Here is a 17,455-nt window from a genome sequence, read left to right as displayed (position 1 = left end):
TGAGACTCTGTCTCAAAAAAAAAAAAAAAAACATGTATACACATACATACATGCAAACATATATAAGAAATGACATAAAAGACATTTGACCTATGAGAAGAGGGAATGTGGATAAAGGAGGAATCTCATCCTTTTTACTTCCCATCCTTCTGAACTATTAATTTTTGGCAGTAAGTATGTATTTTTTAAAATAATTTGAAAATTTAGAATTTCCAAGATAGCTTTTTCTCACATCACCCTCCTTTTGAGATAATCTCTGAGCAGCACCTCAAGACTTTCCTGTGTTTCTCCCACTGACACAGGGATTATGACACACACACAGAGACACCCCAATTATTCCATTTAATGACTTTGGTCATGATAAAAAAAAGAGAAAAGAGGCTCCGCGCCTGTGGCTCAAGCGGCTAAAGTGCCAATCACATACACCTGAGCTGGCAGGTTCGAATCCAGCCTGGGCCGCCAAACAACAATGACGGCTGCAACCAGAAAATAGCCAGGTGTTGTGGCGGAGGCAGGAGAATCGCTTGAACCCAGGAGTTGGAGGTTGCTGTGAGCTATGATGCCGTGGCACTCTACCCAGAGTGACAGCTTGACTCTGTCTCAAAAAAAAAAAAAAGAGAGAAAAGAACAATTGTTTTTCCTGTCCCACTTCATGCTCTGTGTGTCTCACAGGTACGTAAAATTTTGTGGTCATAAACAGGGCCCTTAGAAACCGTCAGTACGGCGGCCTCGTTCACAGGTGGAAGGCCAGGAAGCCTCTCCTTTCTCATGTTTTTCCACCTCTTTGAAATCTCATCTCAGTGTCTTCCTTTCATGCTGAGCTAAGAAAGGCTACACTGGAATGCCTCGTCTTCTCTGATGGACATCATCATGCATCCCTTAGTTCAACGTGGTCTGCTGTTTGGTGCCTGAGTATTTTACTAGCATATAACTGACATCCTGCATTCCCAGGTTCATATCCTACTGAAGGATTCTTGTGATTCTGAAATCCCCAGACCTGATAGGTGAGACCCTTTGGTCCCAGAAGCTCAGAAGGCATCTTTAGTGATTGCCCCAGCACACTAGGGAGAGCCAGCAGGCCTTTGTTTTGATATTTAATGTTTGTTATCGAGGACTCATTTATGCAGTTTAAACTATGAGATTTAAGGTGAAGGAGTTTTTGTAAGATTTCTGCAGCCTCGCGGGTGGATTGCCTGAGCTCATGAGTTTGAGACCAGCCTGAGCCAGTGTGAGACCTCATCTCTAAAAAATAGCCAGACATTGTGGCGGGCGCCTGTAGTCCCAGCTACTCTACCAAGGGTGACAAAATAAAACTGTCTCACACACACACAAAAAAAATTCCTGCAGCCTCAGAGATAAGTCACTAAAATAAAGAAAAGAATGTTTATGTCATTCTGGAGAGCCCAGGGAAATCTCAGCCTTGCAGTGATCTGGCGGGTGGCAAAGCCCTCCCCTCACGGGGGCCATCTGATAGAAAATGCATTGCAATTCCCTTGGGCTCTTAAGGTCCTGGGGACTGGCACAGCAGGACCACAGGCAGTAGGCATGCCAGAGAGTCAGTGATTTCTTCACCGGTGTCCATTTCTCTCACTTCCTGGGTCCTCACTGCTCTTCTCTGCTTGATTCTGTCGTGGTAGGTTGTGGAAAGGAGGAGAACCCCAGCTGAAATTCGAGAGGAGTTTGAGAGGCTTCAGAGAGAGAGGGAAGAGAGGAGGCTGCAGCAGCGTACCAATCCCAAGGTAAGCCAGGGGCCAAGTTTAATGAGGACACGTTGAAAGCCACCATCACCAGAAACCCAGTCTAAAATAACTAAGTGGGGGCGGCGCCTGTGGCTCAGTGAGTAGGGCGCCGGCCCCATATGCCGAGGGTGGCGGGTTCAAACCCAGCCCCGGCCAAACTGCAACAAAAAAATAGTCGGGTGTTGTGGCGGGCGCCTGTAGTCCCAGCTGCTCGGGAGGCTGAGGCAGGAGAATTGCGTAAGCCCAAGAGTTAGAGGTTGCTGTGAGCCGTGTGACACCATGGCATTCTAGCCGAGGGCGGTACAGTGAGACTCTGTCTCTACAAAAAAAAAATAATAATAAAATAACTAAGTGGGGGTGGCTTAAAGTAATCACATACAGAGCAGGGTGGGACGAAATTCTGCTGACATTATTTTGCCTCAAAGCGGTTGGTATCTTTCTGGATAGCCAGTCCCTGATAGCCAGTCCCTGATAGCCGTCAGCAAAGCTGCTGCTGGTGACCAGGAGACAAGTGTTTTGAACCATATTGAGAGAAGACAAAAACCAGTCAATCCCCTGAAGCCGAGGGGATTTCCCAAGCAGAAATATAGGCTCCTTCTCTAAAACCTTTTCCTGTGACTGTGACACCCAAATCCTTGACACTGAAAACAAGTTAGAGGACGGTGTCAGGAAAGGGCAACCACTTAACTGCGTAAGCATTTAAGCAGCAGAACTCTGTGCTTACCAGTTAGAATATGGAGAGCCAAATGGTGCAGTGTTTGGGACATCTCCAGATTGTCACACAGAGCCCCTGCTTCCTTCTCTCCAGGGCATGTGCCATGAGCACCAGGCTCTTTCTGAAGCCATAAGGTGTCCTGGATCCCCAGTGGAGTTTGGGTCGTTTAACCTAATGACACTACTGAGTCAGAGTTACTTTTCAGTCCTGTGTACAATATCTTTTTCCTTCAGTGTTCTAGGGAGATTGTTTTGAGTATATATCCCAGCCCTGTGGCATCTACAATATCCTGGTCAATTTGAGATGCCAGGGTACTGAGTGCCTAATTGAATGTGGCCCAGTGTACTGCTCAGTAGTGTTTAATGAGAGGGCTCAGCATGCTGGGTGCAGGAGCTCACACCTGTAATCCCAGCACTCTGGGAGGTTGAGGCAGGTGGATTGCCTGAGCTCACAGGTTCGAGACCAGCCTGAGCCAGAGCAAGACCTTGTCTCTAAAAATAGCCAGGCATTGGCTCGGCGCCTGAGCTCAGTGGTTAGGGTGCTGACCACAATACACCAAGGCTGGTGGGTACAAACCCGGCCTGGGCCTGCTAAACAATAATAACTGCAACAAAAAAATAGCCATGTGTTGTGGTGGGCGCCTGTAGTCCCAGCTACTTGGGAGGCTGAGGCAAGAGACTCCCTTACGCTCAAGAGTTTGAGGTTGCTGTGAGTTGTAACACCACGGCACTCTACCCAGGACAACAGAGTGAGACTCAGTCTCAAAAATAAACAGGAGGGCTCAGCGAGCAGGCCCTATCAGTGTGAATAGGATGGCTGGGCAGACAGCCAGTATCTGTCATGATAAGGAGCTGGCCCCCCCAAACCCTTACTCTTCCATCAGCCTCTACTCCCGGGATCTGTATCAACTCAGGGTGTTCTTAGAAGGAAAGGGGAAGCCATATAAGGTAATGAAAAGCATCATTTAAAAATTTTTTTTCTTTAAATATTCTAAAGAAAAAGGACAAGTATTAGCTTAAGCTGGGAAGCATGGTGAGATAGACCTCCCCAATTATATTCTAGAAAGCAGATTTTTTTTAAAGGCCCGTATAGCATTTAAGTACCGTGTATTCAGAACATTTCAAAGTACACTTCTCCTGCGCGCCACCCGCCCTCCCCTTCAGCAGATGCTGACTCCAGTAGTGCAGAGTTGTCCTTTGGTCAGATGGAGGGGGAAAATCGAGGTGCTGGGTGAGCCAAGTCAAAGGATTTGAGATGTTTGCAAGAGATGGAAAGCTCTGAGGCACCATGCACTGTGCTGGCGACTCCTGCTGAAAGCTCCCAGCCCATGCTCAGGGCAGGGCACCACGGGAAGGTCTGGTTTGGAAGGCCAATGTGGCACCTGGAGGCAAGGGGCAAAGTGGGCAGGGCCTGGCAGGAGCAGGCTATTCTGGCTGGAGTGTGCTGCATTCAGAGCAGTGAAAGGGAGAGAGAGCCTCATGGTCATCCTGAGCCTGTACCGTAATCCAGTCTGCCATCTGGGCATGTGTGGCGCACTTGCTCAATGGGTTCTGTGCAGTTGTGTTTGTGGGATGTGTCTGTGGAGTGAGGGAACACAGCTGTGCCCATCTCATACAAGCATGCAAGTTATTAACATTTCTTTTTTTTTTTTTTTTTTTGTAGAGACAGAGTTTCACTTTATGGCCATTGGTAGAGTGCCGTGGCATCACACAGCTCACAGCAACCTCCAGCTCCTGGGCTTAGGCGATTCTCCTGCCTCAGCCTCCCGAGTAGCTAGGACTACAGGCGCCCGCCACAACGCCCAGCTATTTTTTTGTTGCAGTTTGGCTGGGGTTGGGTTTGAACCCGCCACCCTTGGCATATGGGGCCGGCGCCCTGCTCACTGAGCCACAGGCGCCGCCCAAGTTATTAAAATTTCTAATACTTTGCTCCTTCCATAAACTGCTTCCAAATAGATAAAACATTTTATAACCACATATGTGGAGTAATAGCCAGATGGTGGCTGTGCAGCATTTTGAGATTTGAGCTGGATCTTTCATTCCAGTTGAAGGAGAAGGAGAGGGAAGGAGAGAGTTCTTTGCTTTCCAAGATAAGCAGAAATGTTTGGAATGTCCTCATCCTGGGAAGGAAGAGGTGATCTCTTTTAAGAAGACCATAGGAGCCGGGCATAGCAGCTCATACCTATAATCCCAGCACTCTGTTCGGCCGAGGCAGGAGGATCACTTGAGCTAAGGAGTTGGAGACCAGCCTGAGCAAGAGTGAGACCCCATCTCTACTAAAAATAGAAAAATTAGCCAGGTGTTGTGGCGAGTGCCTGTAGTCCCAGCTACTTGGGCGGCTGAGCAGGAGCATAGCATGACCCACAAGCTTGAGGTTGCTGTGAGCTGGGCTAATTGCACAGCATTCTAGCCTGGGATAACATAGTGAGACTCTGGGCTCAGCAGCTCAGTGGTTAGGGCGCCAGCCACATGCACCGAGGCTGGGGGGGTTCGAACCTGGCCAGGGCTGCTAAACAACAATGACAACAACAACAAAAAAAAGCTGGGCATTGTGGCAGACGACTTGGGAGGCTGAGGCAACAAAATCGCTTAAGCCCGAGTTTGAGGTTGCTATGAGCTGTGACACCATGGCATTCTACCAAGTGCGACATAGTGAGACTCTGTCTCAAAAAAAAAAAAAGAAAAGATGAAGAGGACCACAGGGAGTCACATATCATGAGCTGTTCTTTTTTTTTTTAGACAGTCTCTCATAATACCCATCAGTCTCTCTCTCTGGCAGCCCTTTTGAGCACCTTTAGAAAAGACCAGGTGATCTCAGCTCATCAGATGAGAACATTGCTGCCTTGTTCGTGGGTGGAGCAGAGGATTAAGTGAGGAATGTTTGGAGGGGGCTTGACTGTCCAACTCTGAGAGCATATGTTGCTTTATTTTTTGATCCTGTTACAGAATAATTTCATGGAGATTACTACATTATTTCCTGGACCGTTCCATTCTTTTGCTGCTATAGAGGTTAATGTAAACTTCTTGGCAAGACCGCCTTTGTAATTTGGAAAGGATCTATTATCAGCGTGGTTGATGCAGTGGCTGAGAAACACAATTCAGCTGTGTCACAAAAAAATTGTAGATGATGTATCACATAAGGCATATAACCATAGTAATATTTCTAAATTCCAAAGTGTTTTTATAAAGATATGAGTACATTAATTAATTATTTTGAAAGGATTTTTTTTTTTTTAATTTTTGGTTGCCATGGCTAGTGATTACAGCCATCAGAAGAGCCTGTGGTTTTAACTTCAGTGTGTTCTGTGGAAATGATTCTGATGTCATAAAACTGACTCAGCTTGGCTGGCAGGATAATAGAGCAGAAGAAACGCTGTTTGTGCCCATGTGTTTGTTGTGTTCAATGGCAGGAAGGGGCAATTTGCCGTGTGCAGAAATGGGCTGCTGTTGAAATTGGAGAGATTGGGAAGCTGTCACATAAGGAAAAGGGACAAAAGCCTGGCTGATCAGTCTGGGAAGGTGCTGTGATACAGATCTGGGCCTTTGGAGAAAAGTCACGGCCTTGGCTATGTATGTAGAAGGCGCAGAGGGGCTTGCAAGATGAAAAGCTGTTTGTCTTTAAGTATTAGTTAGAGGGCTCTTCCCCCGCATCCCGTCCCCATAATCACTTACAAACAAGACTTCAGCATCAGAGACTCCTGTTTCTGATGGGGAGAGTGCAGTGGGATAGGAATAGTGGTTGGGCTGGATTGTTTTTAGAAACCCTGGTGCCTTTGAGTTTGGTCCTCCATAAAATTAGAAAATACAGGTTCCTTCATTTCAGATAAAATGATTCTGTAGGAACAGTCATCACCAGGGCCATCTTGGGTTTATCACATCTCACATTGCCTCTTCTCCCTTGTTTTGGTGGCATTTTCCTTTAGTGAAGACTTTGACAGAGCTGGGCTCTGTCCACTGTATTCTCCAATTAATAGGTCTGTAACAGCTGTGTATTCTTCAATGATTCTCATGTATCATCCTTCCTCACCAATGACCTTTGCTCACGCCTGTAATCCCAGCACTGTGGAAGGCTGAGGAGGGAGAATTGCTTGAGCTCAGGAGTTTGAGACTTGCCTAAGAGTGAGACCCCAACTCCTAAAATAATGAACAACCCAGCCGGGCACTTCAGTGAGTGCCTGTGGTCCCAGCAGCTTCCCGAGGCTGAGGCAGCGGGATGCCCACAGCACGAGGTGGGACTCTGTTTCAACAATAACAACAACAACAAAAAAGCAAAGAAAAAAAATAATAAGATAAAAAAAAAGACCAACAAAAATTCCTCATGTTGTCCTTATAATCACATAAATAGTTCAGCATGGGTAGTGTGATGTGCTAATCTGATCACGATGCTTGTTAACAGTGTACACGTGTCACATCATCATGTACACCTTGAGTATATTATACAATCTTTTATTCATCAATTAAATATTTTAAAAATTTAAGAAAGATTTGAAACTCCCCAAAATAAACAACTGCTTCTACTGAAAGAAGCCCGATGAGTAACTTGCCAAGAAGCTTTCCATGGTGGGACAGAGGCTCCAATTCACCATGCTCAGAATCTCTGAGTGATGTTGATGAAGACGTGCTTTTCACACTCACGGTTGACACACAGCTGAGGGAGAAACCTAAAATTCTAAAAGAGTGATCAAGAATGCAGGGTTTCAACTGCAGACTAAAGTTTAGCAGGGGAAAATGTGCCAGCTGAGAAGAGGACATGGTGAAAATGGTAGGTTTTCACTGACTCACTGGGTTAATATTAGCAGTTTTGTGGGTTGGGGGGAAAGCTGTTTGATTTAATCACAAAGTAATTTAAATTGATTGCCTGTCATGTGCTAGGCACTGTTAGAAAGTGGACATTTGGCAGAGAACAGAACAGACAAGACCTAACCCTGTCGTGGAGCTTAGCATTCTAGAGGCAGATAATATGCAATAAATGAAATATGCCGGTTACATACCAGAGTGAGGGAGGAAGGGTCAGGCCTCACTGAGGAAGGGACTCTGGAGCAGAGAGGGAGGAGTGTTCCAGATGGAGGAGGTGGCCCACAAAAAGGCCCGAAGCACCAGTGGGTCTGAAACAACCCAGGAGCAGTAAACCCAAGGGACAGTGTGAAGTCAGAGGTGCAACCTCCAGTTCCTGAGTGTGAGCCAGTGTAGGGGCGGAGGCCGGGCTGGGCAGGGAGGGCTTCCATCTGGGCCAAGTTCTGCTGGATCAGAAGTGGCTGAAGTCTGATGGCCAGAGAAGAGGAGGCTGGGCCTGGTCTCTTCTTGCTCCAGGCCTTTCCTATGAGTAGTGGTGTCATTTGGTTCTGTTAGATCCTTCTGAGCAAGGAACAGGTGAGGCTTACTGACATGAGAACACTACTGATTTAAAAATATGCCTTTAAAGGCCTTTTGGAGAGGCTTGGCACTGTAGCTCAGCGGCTAGGGTACCAGCCACGTACACTGGAGCTGGCAGGTTCAAATCCAGCCCGGGCCTGCTAAACAACAAAAATCACCAGGCATTGTGGCAGGCGCCTGTAGTCCCAGCTACTTGGGAGACTGAGACAAAAGAATCACTTAAAGCCCAAGAGTTTGAGGTTACTGTGAGCTGTGATGCCACGGCACTCTCCCGAGGGTGACAAAGTGAGACTGTCTCCAAAAAAAAAACCTGTTGGAGATCATTTTTATTTATTTATTTATTTATTTTATTTTTTATTTTTTTTTGAGGCAGTCTCACTTTGTCACCCCTGGTAGAGTGCCATGGCATCACAGCTTATAGCAACCTCAAACTCTGGGCTTAAGTGATTCTCTTACCTCAGCCTCCCGAGTAGCTGGGACTACAGGCGCCCGCCACAATGCTCAGCTATTTTTTGTTGCAGTTGTCATTGTAGCTTAGCTGTCCCGGGCTGGGTTCAAACCTACCAACCTTGGTGTATGTGGCTGGCACCGTAACCACTGTGCTACAGGCGCCAAGTCTGGAGATAATTTTTAAGTAGCTTCTAGTTTTAAAAACCTTCATGTATGAGAAGTTTTTTAAAAACTATTTTTATCTAAGTGATATGTGGAAATGGTTTAGAGCAGGGGTGGGGAGCCTTTTCATGTTGGAAGGCACATTAACTTAGCTGTAATTAAATAAGGCCGCATTCAAGAAACTTCAATTAGATATGCTTAAAATTTTACATTATTTGGTAAAAATCTAATTACTAATGTCCTTAATAATTTCAAAAAATGAGAACTTTTTAAATTTTAAAGTAACCTTTTAATGACTTTGTTGTTTCTGCTTTTTGTTGAAAAGCATTTAAATATTTGGTGGCTATGTGGAGGTCCCAGTTTCAGTTGATCCTACAGATGGGTATCAGTGATTTGTGACTTTAAGGGCACCTTGATTCAGGTTAGGTGAAGAGAACATAAATTTGCAGCAGTGAATGGTTGAAAAGCAAGAAAGCTGTTTTGGGGGCATGTTGCTGTAGGCGTGAATATTCTGCGTTTTTCCATATTTTAATTGGGTCTTTCTTAGCATCAAACGATGACTTTAAAATGACATCTGCTAAGAGCTCAATCAGTTCCATCTATAGATCTTTAGGTGCCTTGGTGATATCAACCAGGTGAAGCTGAAATGCTAATCTGAGTGTGCTGTCATGGTTCTCAAACTCAACAACCTTTCATTGTCTTCTCCGATTAATAGGTCTGTAATAGCTGTGTATTCTTCAATGATTCGCATGTACCATCCTGCCCACCAATGACCTTTGCTAACTGAGGAAAATGTTCATCTGAAATATCCTTTTGAATTCAAAGAGATGTTTTGGAGAAAAGATAGCTTTTTCAAAATGCTTGAATTTTTTGCCACATATCATATGTGGAATTATTTTTTCTTTGCAAAGAGACATTCCAGTCATTTTGATTTCCTAAGATATCACACAGATATGCTGCATCCCCATAAAAATCTTCTTTTAATAATCACATTGCTGATTCTGTTCTTTATGAAATTTAACTTTTTACAGAGGTAAAATTTTGGCTGTCTGTCCCTGTGACAGCACGCTTTAGAATAACACAAATCCCTTGGGCGGCACCTGTGGCTCAGTCGGTAGGACGCCGGCCCCATATACCGAGGGTGGCGGGTTCAAACCTGGCCCCGGCCAAACTGCAACCAAAAAATAGCCGGGCGTTGTGGCGGGCGCCTGTAGTCCCAGCTACTCGGGAGGCTGAGGCAAGAGAATCGCTGAAGCCCAGGAGTTGGAGGTTGCTGTGAGCTGCGTGAGGCCACGGCACTCTACCGAGGGCCATAAAGTGAGACTCTGTCTCTACAAAAAAAAAATAAAATAAAAAATAAAAACCAAAAAAAAAAAAAAAAAGAATAACACAAATCCCTCTGAATCCTCATCATTCAACTTCAGCGTGTTATGAAACTGACCATGCTAGGTTTCATTTGCACCTATATAGTTTACAATATTTATAACTTCTTGCAAAGTGTCACTTAAAATAGTAGCTCTAATTAGCACAGAGATTTTGCTGATGCAAAATAGGATGAAAAGAATGAGAAATCTGTTCTGTTAACACCTTATCCATGCAGTAAACCGTTCATGTTTTCCTGACATGGAAGGTGTACTGCGTGTACATACTAAATTTGTCAAATTCAATCTAACTTCATGACATTTATCTTGAAAGCTATTGAAAGTATCTAATCTGCCAGATGTGATGGCTCAGGCCTATAATCCTAGCACTCTGGGATGCCCAGGCAGCTGGATTGCTTGAGCTCATGTGTTCGAGACCTTCCTGACCAAAATCAAGATCCCCAACTCTGCTAAACATAGAAAAACTGAGGCAAGAGGATTGATTGCTTGAGCCTGAGTTGGAGGTTGCTGTGAGCTATAACACTACAGCACTCTACCCAGGGCAACAGCTTAAGATTCTGTCTCAAAAAAAAAAAAGTATCTAATCCCTGTGTTGTGTTTACAAGAGCCCGCAAAGTGAGTAACAAAGAAAATCTTATTACCTGAATGAAGTGTAAACCTGCACCATGTCATTAGTATCAGTTGATTCATCCAAAGCAACTGAATAATATATATTTTCTTTTTAATAGAATAACATACTCTTCCTTTATTTTTGAGACCAAGTCTCACTCCACTGTCCAAGCTAGAGTGCCATGGCCTCAGCCTAGTTCACAGCAACCTCAGACTCCTGCCACAAGTGATCCTTCTGCCTCAGCCTCCCAAGCAGCTTGGACTATAGGCGCCCACCACAATGCCTGGATGATTTTCCATTTTTAGTAAAGATGGGTTGCTCTTGCTCAGGCTGGTCTCTAACTTCGGAGCTCAAGTGATCCTCCCACCTCAGCCTCCCAGAGAGCTGGGATTACAGATGTTAGGCACCACACCCATCCTAAGATTTTTTTTAATTATACTGATTATGTGAACAATAAGGGTAATATAAACAGAATCATTTTTGGCATATGCTCACATACTTTAAATCAGTTCACCAGTCCTGTGCCCCTGACATCAGCGTTCTGTGTCGCTACAGAACTCAGTGGCTTACAACAGCGATTTGACTTTCTCGTGGCTCTGGATTAATTGGGCTCAGCAGGAGGGTACCCAGAGGGTGCTCGAAGGTTGCAGCCAGATGGCATCTGGCTGTGGTCATCTGCAGGTCCACGGGATAACAGAACACAGCATAACAGCTGCTTATCTGCAGCTGTGGACTGGGGTAGCCAGGGTAGCCTGGCCTCCCCCGTGGCTAACTCAGGTCTCCTCACAACCCAGCAGGCTGCGGGCAGTTAGACTTAACATGTATCAAGTGGCACCTCCAGCTGTGTATTCCAGAGACCTAGATGCAGAGCTTCTCTTGACCTGGTGTTGAAATCAGCATCATCACCTCAGTGCATTGTTGGACAGAAGCAAATCTCAGGACTAGCTCAGAATCAGGGAGAGGGCTGTAAGGGTGCTAGTTCCCACAGGCACGACTCTTCTGGAGCCCTTCTTTGGATTCTAACTGCAGTGTGTTGGCACTGTTTTTCTGAAGAATGTATTTCCAGTATCTTTTTTTTTTTTCTTTTCATAAATTTGCCTACCATCTTGGTGAAAGTTATATTTATAGTCATAAATTTGAAGTTTTTAACACATTTAATTGATTCTTCTCTGTATACCATATTATTCTTAATTTAGAAAGTACTTTCTCAAGTTCAGATTTCTTCATTTTAGAACATATAAATATCTTGGCCCAAGCATTTTTACAGGTATTAACTCTTTTTAACTCCATTCAGAATAGTTTTCTTTGACTGATTTTTTTTATAAATTGTCTTTATTCATGATCTTTTGAATGTTTCATCAGATTGAAATGCTGTAAAACTGTTATGTCTTTTCAGTTCCATTTCATTCCGGGACAGAATATAAATTTAACCAATTAAACTTGACAGCTCCACCAAAAGATTCAAAGATAAAGATACTCAAAATGCCATTCTGGAATTTTAAAATTATTATCTTATAAACTCTTTGAGCTCTTACTTAATTTGTTCTGTTTTTCCTCCTAAATAGAGCAATTTCATAGTATTCTTGGTTACAAGCTTTAGTTTTAGCGATTGCAGTTTCTTAGGCATTTTTTAAAGCTGCAGGGGGTTTTGTGTTTTTTTTTAAAAAGGATTTCTACAAAGGCCTAAATATTCTGAAATATTTAAAATATTCAAAAACATTTGTAAATTTTGGCAGTTGCATCTTCATTTTCCATCGTCACAGCTTCATTTTGACACAATTATGCATCGTATGTATGTATAGTACAACTAAGTCTAAGAATCTTTCTGCTCCACTCGTTTCTTGATTCAGTAAGAGTATTTTTTTTATACTTCCTCCAAATTGGTATTTGAACATCACCACTAAAAAAAAAGGAAAGAAAGAAAGAAAAAAAAAATGCTCTTATATTCAGCGTGGAACTTTTTAACTGAGCTTATGGTAGCATTTATAATGGCAGGTGTTTCACTTTCAATGGAAATCAAGTGATTATTAGGATTGATGGATTTTCCGTTTGAAGCATCTAATGCACTGATATAAAGCTAGCACCGGCCGGTGCAGTGGCTCTCCCCTATAATCCCAGCACTCAGAGAGGCCAAGACAGGAGGACCCCTTGAGCTCAGGAGTTTGAGACCAGCCTGAGCAAGACCAAGACCCTGTCTCTACTCAAAATAGAAAAATTAGCTGAACGTTGTGGTGGGTACCTGTAGTCCCAGCTGCTTGGGAGGCTGAGGCAGGTAGATAGCTTGAGCCCAGGAGTTTGAAGGTTGCTGTGAGCTGGGCTGATACCTTGGCACTCTATCCAGGGCGACAGAGTGAGGCTCTGTCTCAAAAGAACAAAAAAAAGCATTATGAGCATTTACGAAGTTTTGCTGATAGAACAGCCGACCCAGGAGCAGCTCCTGCTCTATTTTTCACTAGTGCATTACAGACCCTGGAAAGGAGAACTTGGAGACACTAACACAGAGGAATTGCCGTTGATCTAAACAGAACGTCATTTGTTCCAGAGTGCTGTGTAAACGCACACGCTCCCAGATGCTGGTGCTTCCTCAGCAGATCTGAGACTTGGTTTTCAAGTGGTCAGAGTTAGCACTTTAGATGGTCAGTGTGGAAAAACATTTTATACAACTTACAAGTTTATCAACTTTCTGGAAAAATAGAAATTTAGTACTTTTTTTTTTTATTAAACATTATGTTCAATCTCATCACATTCTGTACAGTTGATGGAAGAAGAAAACGTTACCAAGCAAGAAAAACCTGTAGACTTAGATGAAGCATTACTAGATTCGAGCCACTGTCTGCTTTTATATGGCCTGTGAGCTAAGAATGGTTTTTAAATGGTCAAAAAAAAATCAAAACTTCTGATTCATATCATTTAACAAATGATGAAAACATTGTGGCCTGGATGTTTGGATTGCTTTCCACTAGGTTCTGCAGCAGAGCCAGCCTGCCTTGGTAGCCCACACGTTTTCTTTCTTTTTGTTACTGTTTTGTTTTTTTTTTTTCCTTGTTTTTTTTTTCTTTTTATTTATTTTTATTAAACCATAGCTGTGTACATTAGTATGATCGTGGGGCACCATACACTTGGTTCATAGATCATTTGACGCATTTTCATCACATTAGTTAACATAGCTTTTGTAGCATTTTCTTAGTTATTACTTTTTGTTACTGTTTTGTTGGATTTTTTTTGTTTGTTTTGAGACAGAGTCTAACTCTATCACCCAGGCTAGAGCTCGGTACAACCTCAAACTACTGGCCTCAATTGATCTTCCTGCCTTGACCTCCCAAAGTGTCAAGATTACAGGTGTGAGCCACTGGGCTCAGCCCCACTTTGTATATGCCTAGAGCTTCCCACAGGTGTGGCTGACTTCCTTGCAGATAGCATAGGCCAAGGCACTGGCCACCTCCCTGATATGCCAAGTGGGCAGCAGCACCTGATGCGTCACCACCACCACCTGAGACTAGGGGGAGTTAGCTGCACCCACTGTTGTGTAACTGAGCACTGTGCACACCCTCCTAGAAAAGGAGGTGCTGCTGACATCTCATCTACAAGGAGATGGCAGAGAGTGACAGTCATCTGAAGCCACCGTGTGTCTCTCACATACCACATACCTATAGATGAGGCTGTGGCAGGTGCTGGAAGTACAAAGTCTATCTGCAAAACCCATTATGGCACAAAAAGGACAAACGTGGGCTATTTTCTAAAGCAACAGAAACAGCAGGATTAAACTGGTGTTACTCTAGATAGACTCGAGACCGCCTGCACCACCCTCTCTGAACTCCGGCCCTGCCTCCTCCTCGCGCCTCCCCTGGATGCCCACCAGGGCACCCCTCCTTTCTGTCACACAGTCCGGAGCTGTCTTTCAGGTCATAAGAATGTCTTGTGTCTTGAACTTGGAGGTGGTTTCATGAGTGTATACATCTGTCAAAACTCACTGAATTGTGTACTTCGGGTGGGTGCAGTTTATATTATTATTCGTAAATTAAACCTCAACATAGTTGTTTGGAAAAATGGGCTGCAATGAATCTGATAAAGATTATATGTGGTTATATATAGCAGAGCCTCCGTCATTGACCACCTCCTTAAATTGACCTAATAGATGGGCCACACAGCACGTGTACATGTAAGTACATAAGGCCTAGGTCCTTATGTTGACCAGTTGGTTACAGTCCCTTAGGTGGTCAACTTACAGAGGTTCTGCTATATACCCATTTTAAAAGTTAAGACTATAAAAGAGAATAATAAACATTGACTTTCTGAGTAAGGAGCATTTTTTTATCAGTCAGCAAAATTTTAGCTTAAAATTTCTTAATATGGGTTTTTTTCTCATAACATAATCCTTAATTTTAGAAGGTAGACCAATATTTGTCTCCCATTTTTTCACAGTTTCTTTGTGCTTCTTTATCTTTGACAGTATTTTTATGTTGTACAGTCATTTTTGATGTAAGAGGGTTTAGAGAAAGTATGTAAGCCCTTCTAGGTTGTTGTAGGCATTCCCGGGTCCTGTCTGGTCTCTGAAAATCTCATTGTGTAGCTCTTACTTCTTTTACTGACACTTTTGTCCTTGGCATGCTCTTCTGCAGATGTGCAGACTAGCCTTCCTGGTCAAATGATGCGCTCCTGCTCTGGAAGCCTGTGGTGCTCTGCAGTTGTTCGGTTTGAACTGTGACTTTCATGCTTTGCGGGCTTCATGGTGGAGTGTCATCCCTAAACCCAGCGTTCCGTGGAATCAGATGACTTACTCAGTCAAACTGAGCTACTTCTGCAGCGTAGCATCTTTCATTACCCAGTTCCACCTTCGTGCTGACTGCTTGCCTTTCTGCCCCAGGGGACGATCAGCGTGGGAGTAGATGCCACTGACCTTTTTGATCGCTATGATGAGGAGTACGAAGATGTATCCGGAAGTGGCTTGCCACAGATTGAAATTAATAAAATGCACATATCCCAGTCCATTGAGGTAAAGCACACGCATGCCTCTCCATACAGCAGGGCTGGAGGTAATGAGGCGCAGCATGCTGAGCAGCTGGAATGAGAGTCTGCTTGGGGTTGTTCTCATCTTTATTTATGAAAGGATGCAATTAGCAGCTTTGAAAAAAGAGAGAGAGAGAACTCCAGTCACAGCCTTGTGTGTTGCTGTTCTGCGGGGCTGGGGGTGCTTAGCTCCCAAGGTCTCAGATAGTTCATGGCCTTGGAGAAGTCAAAGCACAGGTCACAGTGGCTTTAGGAGAGAAAGCAGACCTCCATGGATAATGCTAACAACTGGCTTTAATTTTAAGGCATACTTTATTAGGTGCAGCTCTGCACCCTGACCCATGGAGTCAAGAAAAGTTTACCTTTCTCCTCACTCTGTGGATGTGGCAGAGTCAGGCCATTCTCCTGTGGGTCTCTACCGCTTCAGCTCATTCGTTCATTCTCAAATACATCAGCTAACAATATGGGAGTCATAACTCGGGGACACTCCTTTCTTAGAGCTACCAGAGTCAATTAATACAGCCATGGGGCAGCGCCTGTGGCTCAGTAGGTAAGGCGCCGGCCCCATATACCGAGGGTGGCGGGTTCAAACCCGGCCCCGGCCAAACTGCAACCAAAAAATAGCCGGGCGTTGTGGCGGGTGCCTGTAGTCCCAGCTACTCGGGAGGCTGAGGCAAGAGAATCGCCTTAAGCCCAGGAGCTGGAGGTTGCTATGAGCTGTGTGAGGCCACGGCACTCTACCGAGGGCCATAAAGTGAGACTCTGTCTCTACAAAAAAAAAATACAGCCATGGGAAGGTCTTCAGTCCCTTCCAGAATCCTAGTGGTAGCCAGGACTGGAGAGGCATATAGTGAAGGTACTGTGGGAGCCAATGTCATTGGGACCCAGAGAACCCAGCATTTAACCCTATGCTTTCCCTCCGGTGTTACGAAATTTGTCCATTAAAGCTTTTGAAAAAGTTATCTCCTGGGCATCTCCTGTGGCTCAAAGGAGTAGGGCACTGGCCCCATATGCCAGAGGTGGTGGGTTCAAACCCAGCCCTGGCCAAAACTGCAAAAAAAAAAAAAAAAAGTTATCTCCTTGGCCACATGCACTCCAGATAAGAGTGAGAGAAGGGTGAAGGAGTGAGATAATCACACGTCCCTGCGGCAGTGTCTCTGCGTCCAGCCCCATGCTACGTCACGGTCATTAGGCTGCTTGCACTGGCTTTTGCTGTTGCTCTGATGGATTACCAGCAGATGTCATTTTCTAGGCGCCCTTGACAGCTACGGACACAGCCATCCTCTCTGGAAGCCTCTCGACCCAGAATGGGAATGGAGGGGGCTCCATTAACTTTGCTCTCAGACGAGTCACTTCTGCAAAGGGATGGGGAGAGGTAAGATGGGGACCGTGCAGAGCCTTATTTCTGAAAGCTAACCCTCAGCCAAACCCATCAGCCCCATTGTGTGCAACAGGGTGACAAGTGTCAAACTTCTGTAAGTTGACTGGCCCAAAAGAAAAACAAGTCTCATTTCTAAGGAGTCCTATTAGTCTTCCTAACAACATTAGGGTCAAAAACAAGATTACCTTTGAGATGCAACTTTCAATGCTCTAACCTCTAGGAATTCAGCATCTTTGTTCCCTTTTTGAGCAAATGCCCATGAATGAATGTGCCTTTTCCTGCACAGCTCACAAAGCAGGTGCCTCTTTCAGTGCTCTGCTCCCAGTTGGCGGTCACTTAGCAAATTGAGCTGCATCAATTTAACATTGCAGAGTTGCCTTAAAAGTCACCTAGACTAGGAAATGAGGCAACTAGGTGGGCTGCAACTTCCCAGCTGTGGAAATGCTGGTGACTGTAACATCAGACCTTGAGAACCATCTCCAGTCACCGATGATCGCTCTGGAGCAGAATAGACATGCAGAAAGGTCAGCACTGCAGGGGGGGGGGGGGGTGCCTGATAGCAGCAGCACTCTGCAGAGAGAACTCTGCTGAGGGGCGCAGTGGCGGCCAGTGGGTTCCCTGTTTTGTCCTGAGCCAG

General features: G+C 44.7%; 1 protein-coding gene across 3 annotated transcripts in view; it reads left to right on the top strand.

The window, feature by feature from the left end:
* Nucleotides 1-17,455, top strand: part of DNAJC11 (DnaJ heat shock protein family (Hsp40) member C11) — a 64,137-nt gene that overhangs the window by 32,205 nt on the left and 14,477 nt on the right. For all 3 annotated transcript variants that reach the window (XM_053575491.1, XM_053575495.1, XM_053575492.1), the window contains 3 exons: nt 1,638-1,739; nt 15,295-15,423; nt 16,690-16,812. In XM_053575491.1, the coding sequence (XP_053431466.1) occupies nt 1,638-1,739; nt 15,295-15,423; nt 16,690-16,812 (354 nt within the window). The remainder of the gene's footprint in view (nt 1-1,637; nt 1,740-15,294; nt 15,424-16,689; nt 16,813-17,455) is intronic.

This window comes from Nycticebus coucang, chromosome 22 (assembly GCF_027406575.1).
Source record: "Nycticebus coucang isolate mNycCou1 chromosome 22, mNycCou1.pri, whole genome shotgun sequence".
Classification (NCBI taxonomy): Eukaryota; Metazoa; Chordata; class Mammalia; order Primates; family Lorisidae; genus Nycticebus; species Nycticebus coucang.
This window is presented reverse-complemented; position numbering and strand designations above follow the sequence as displayed.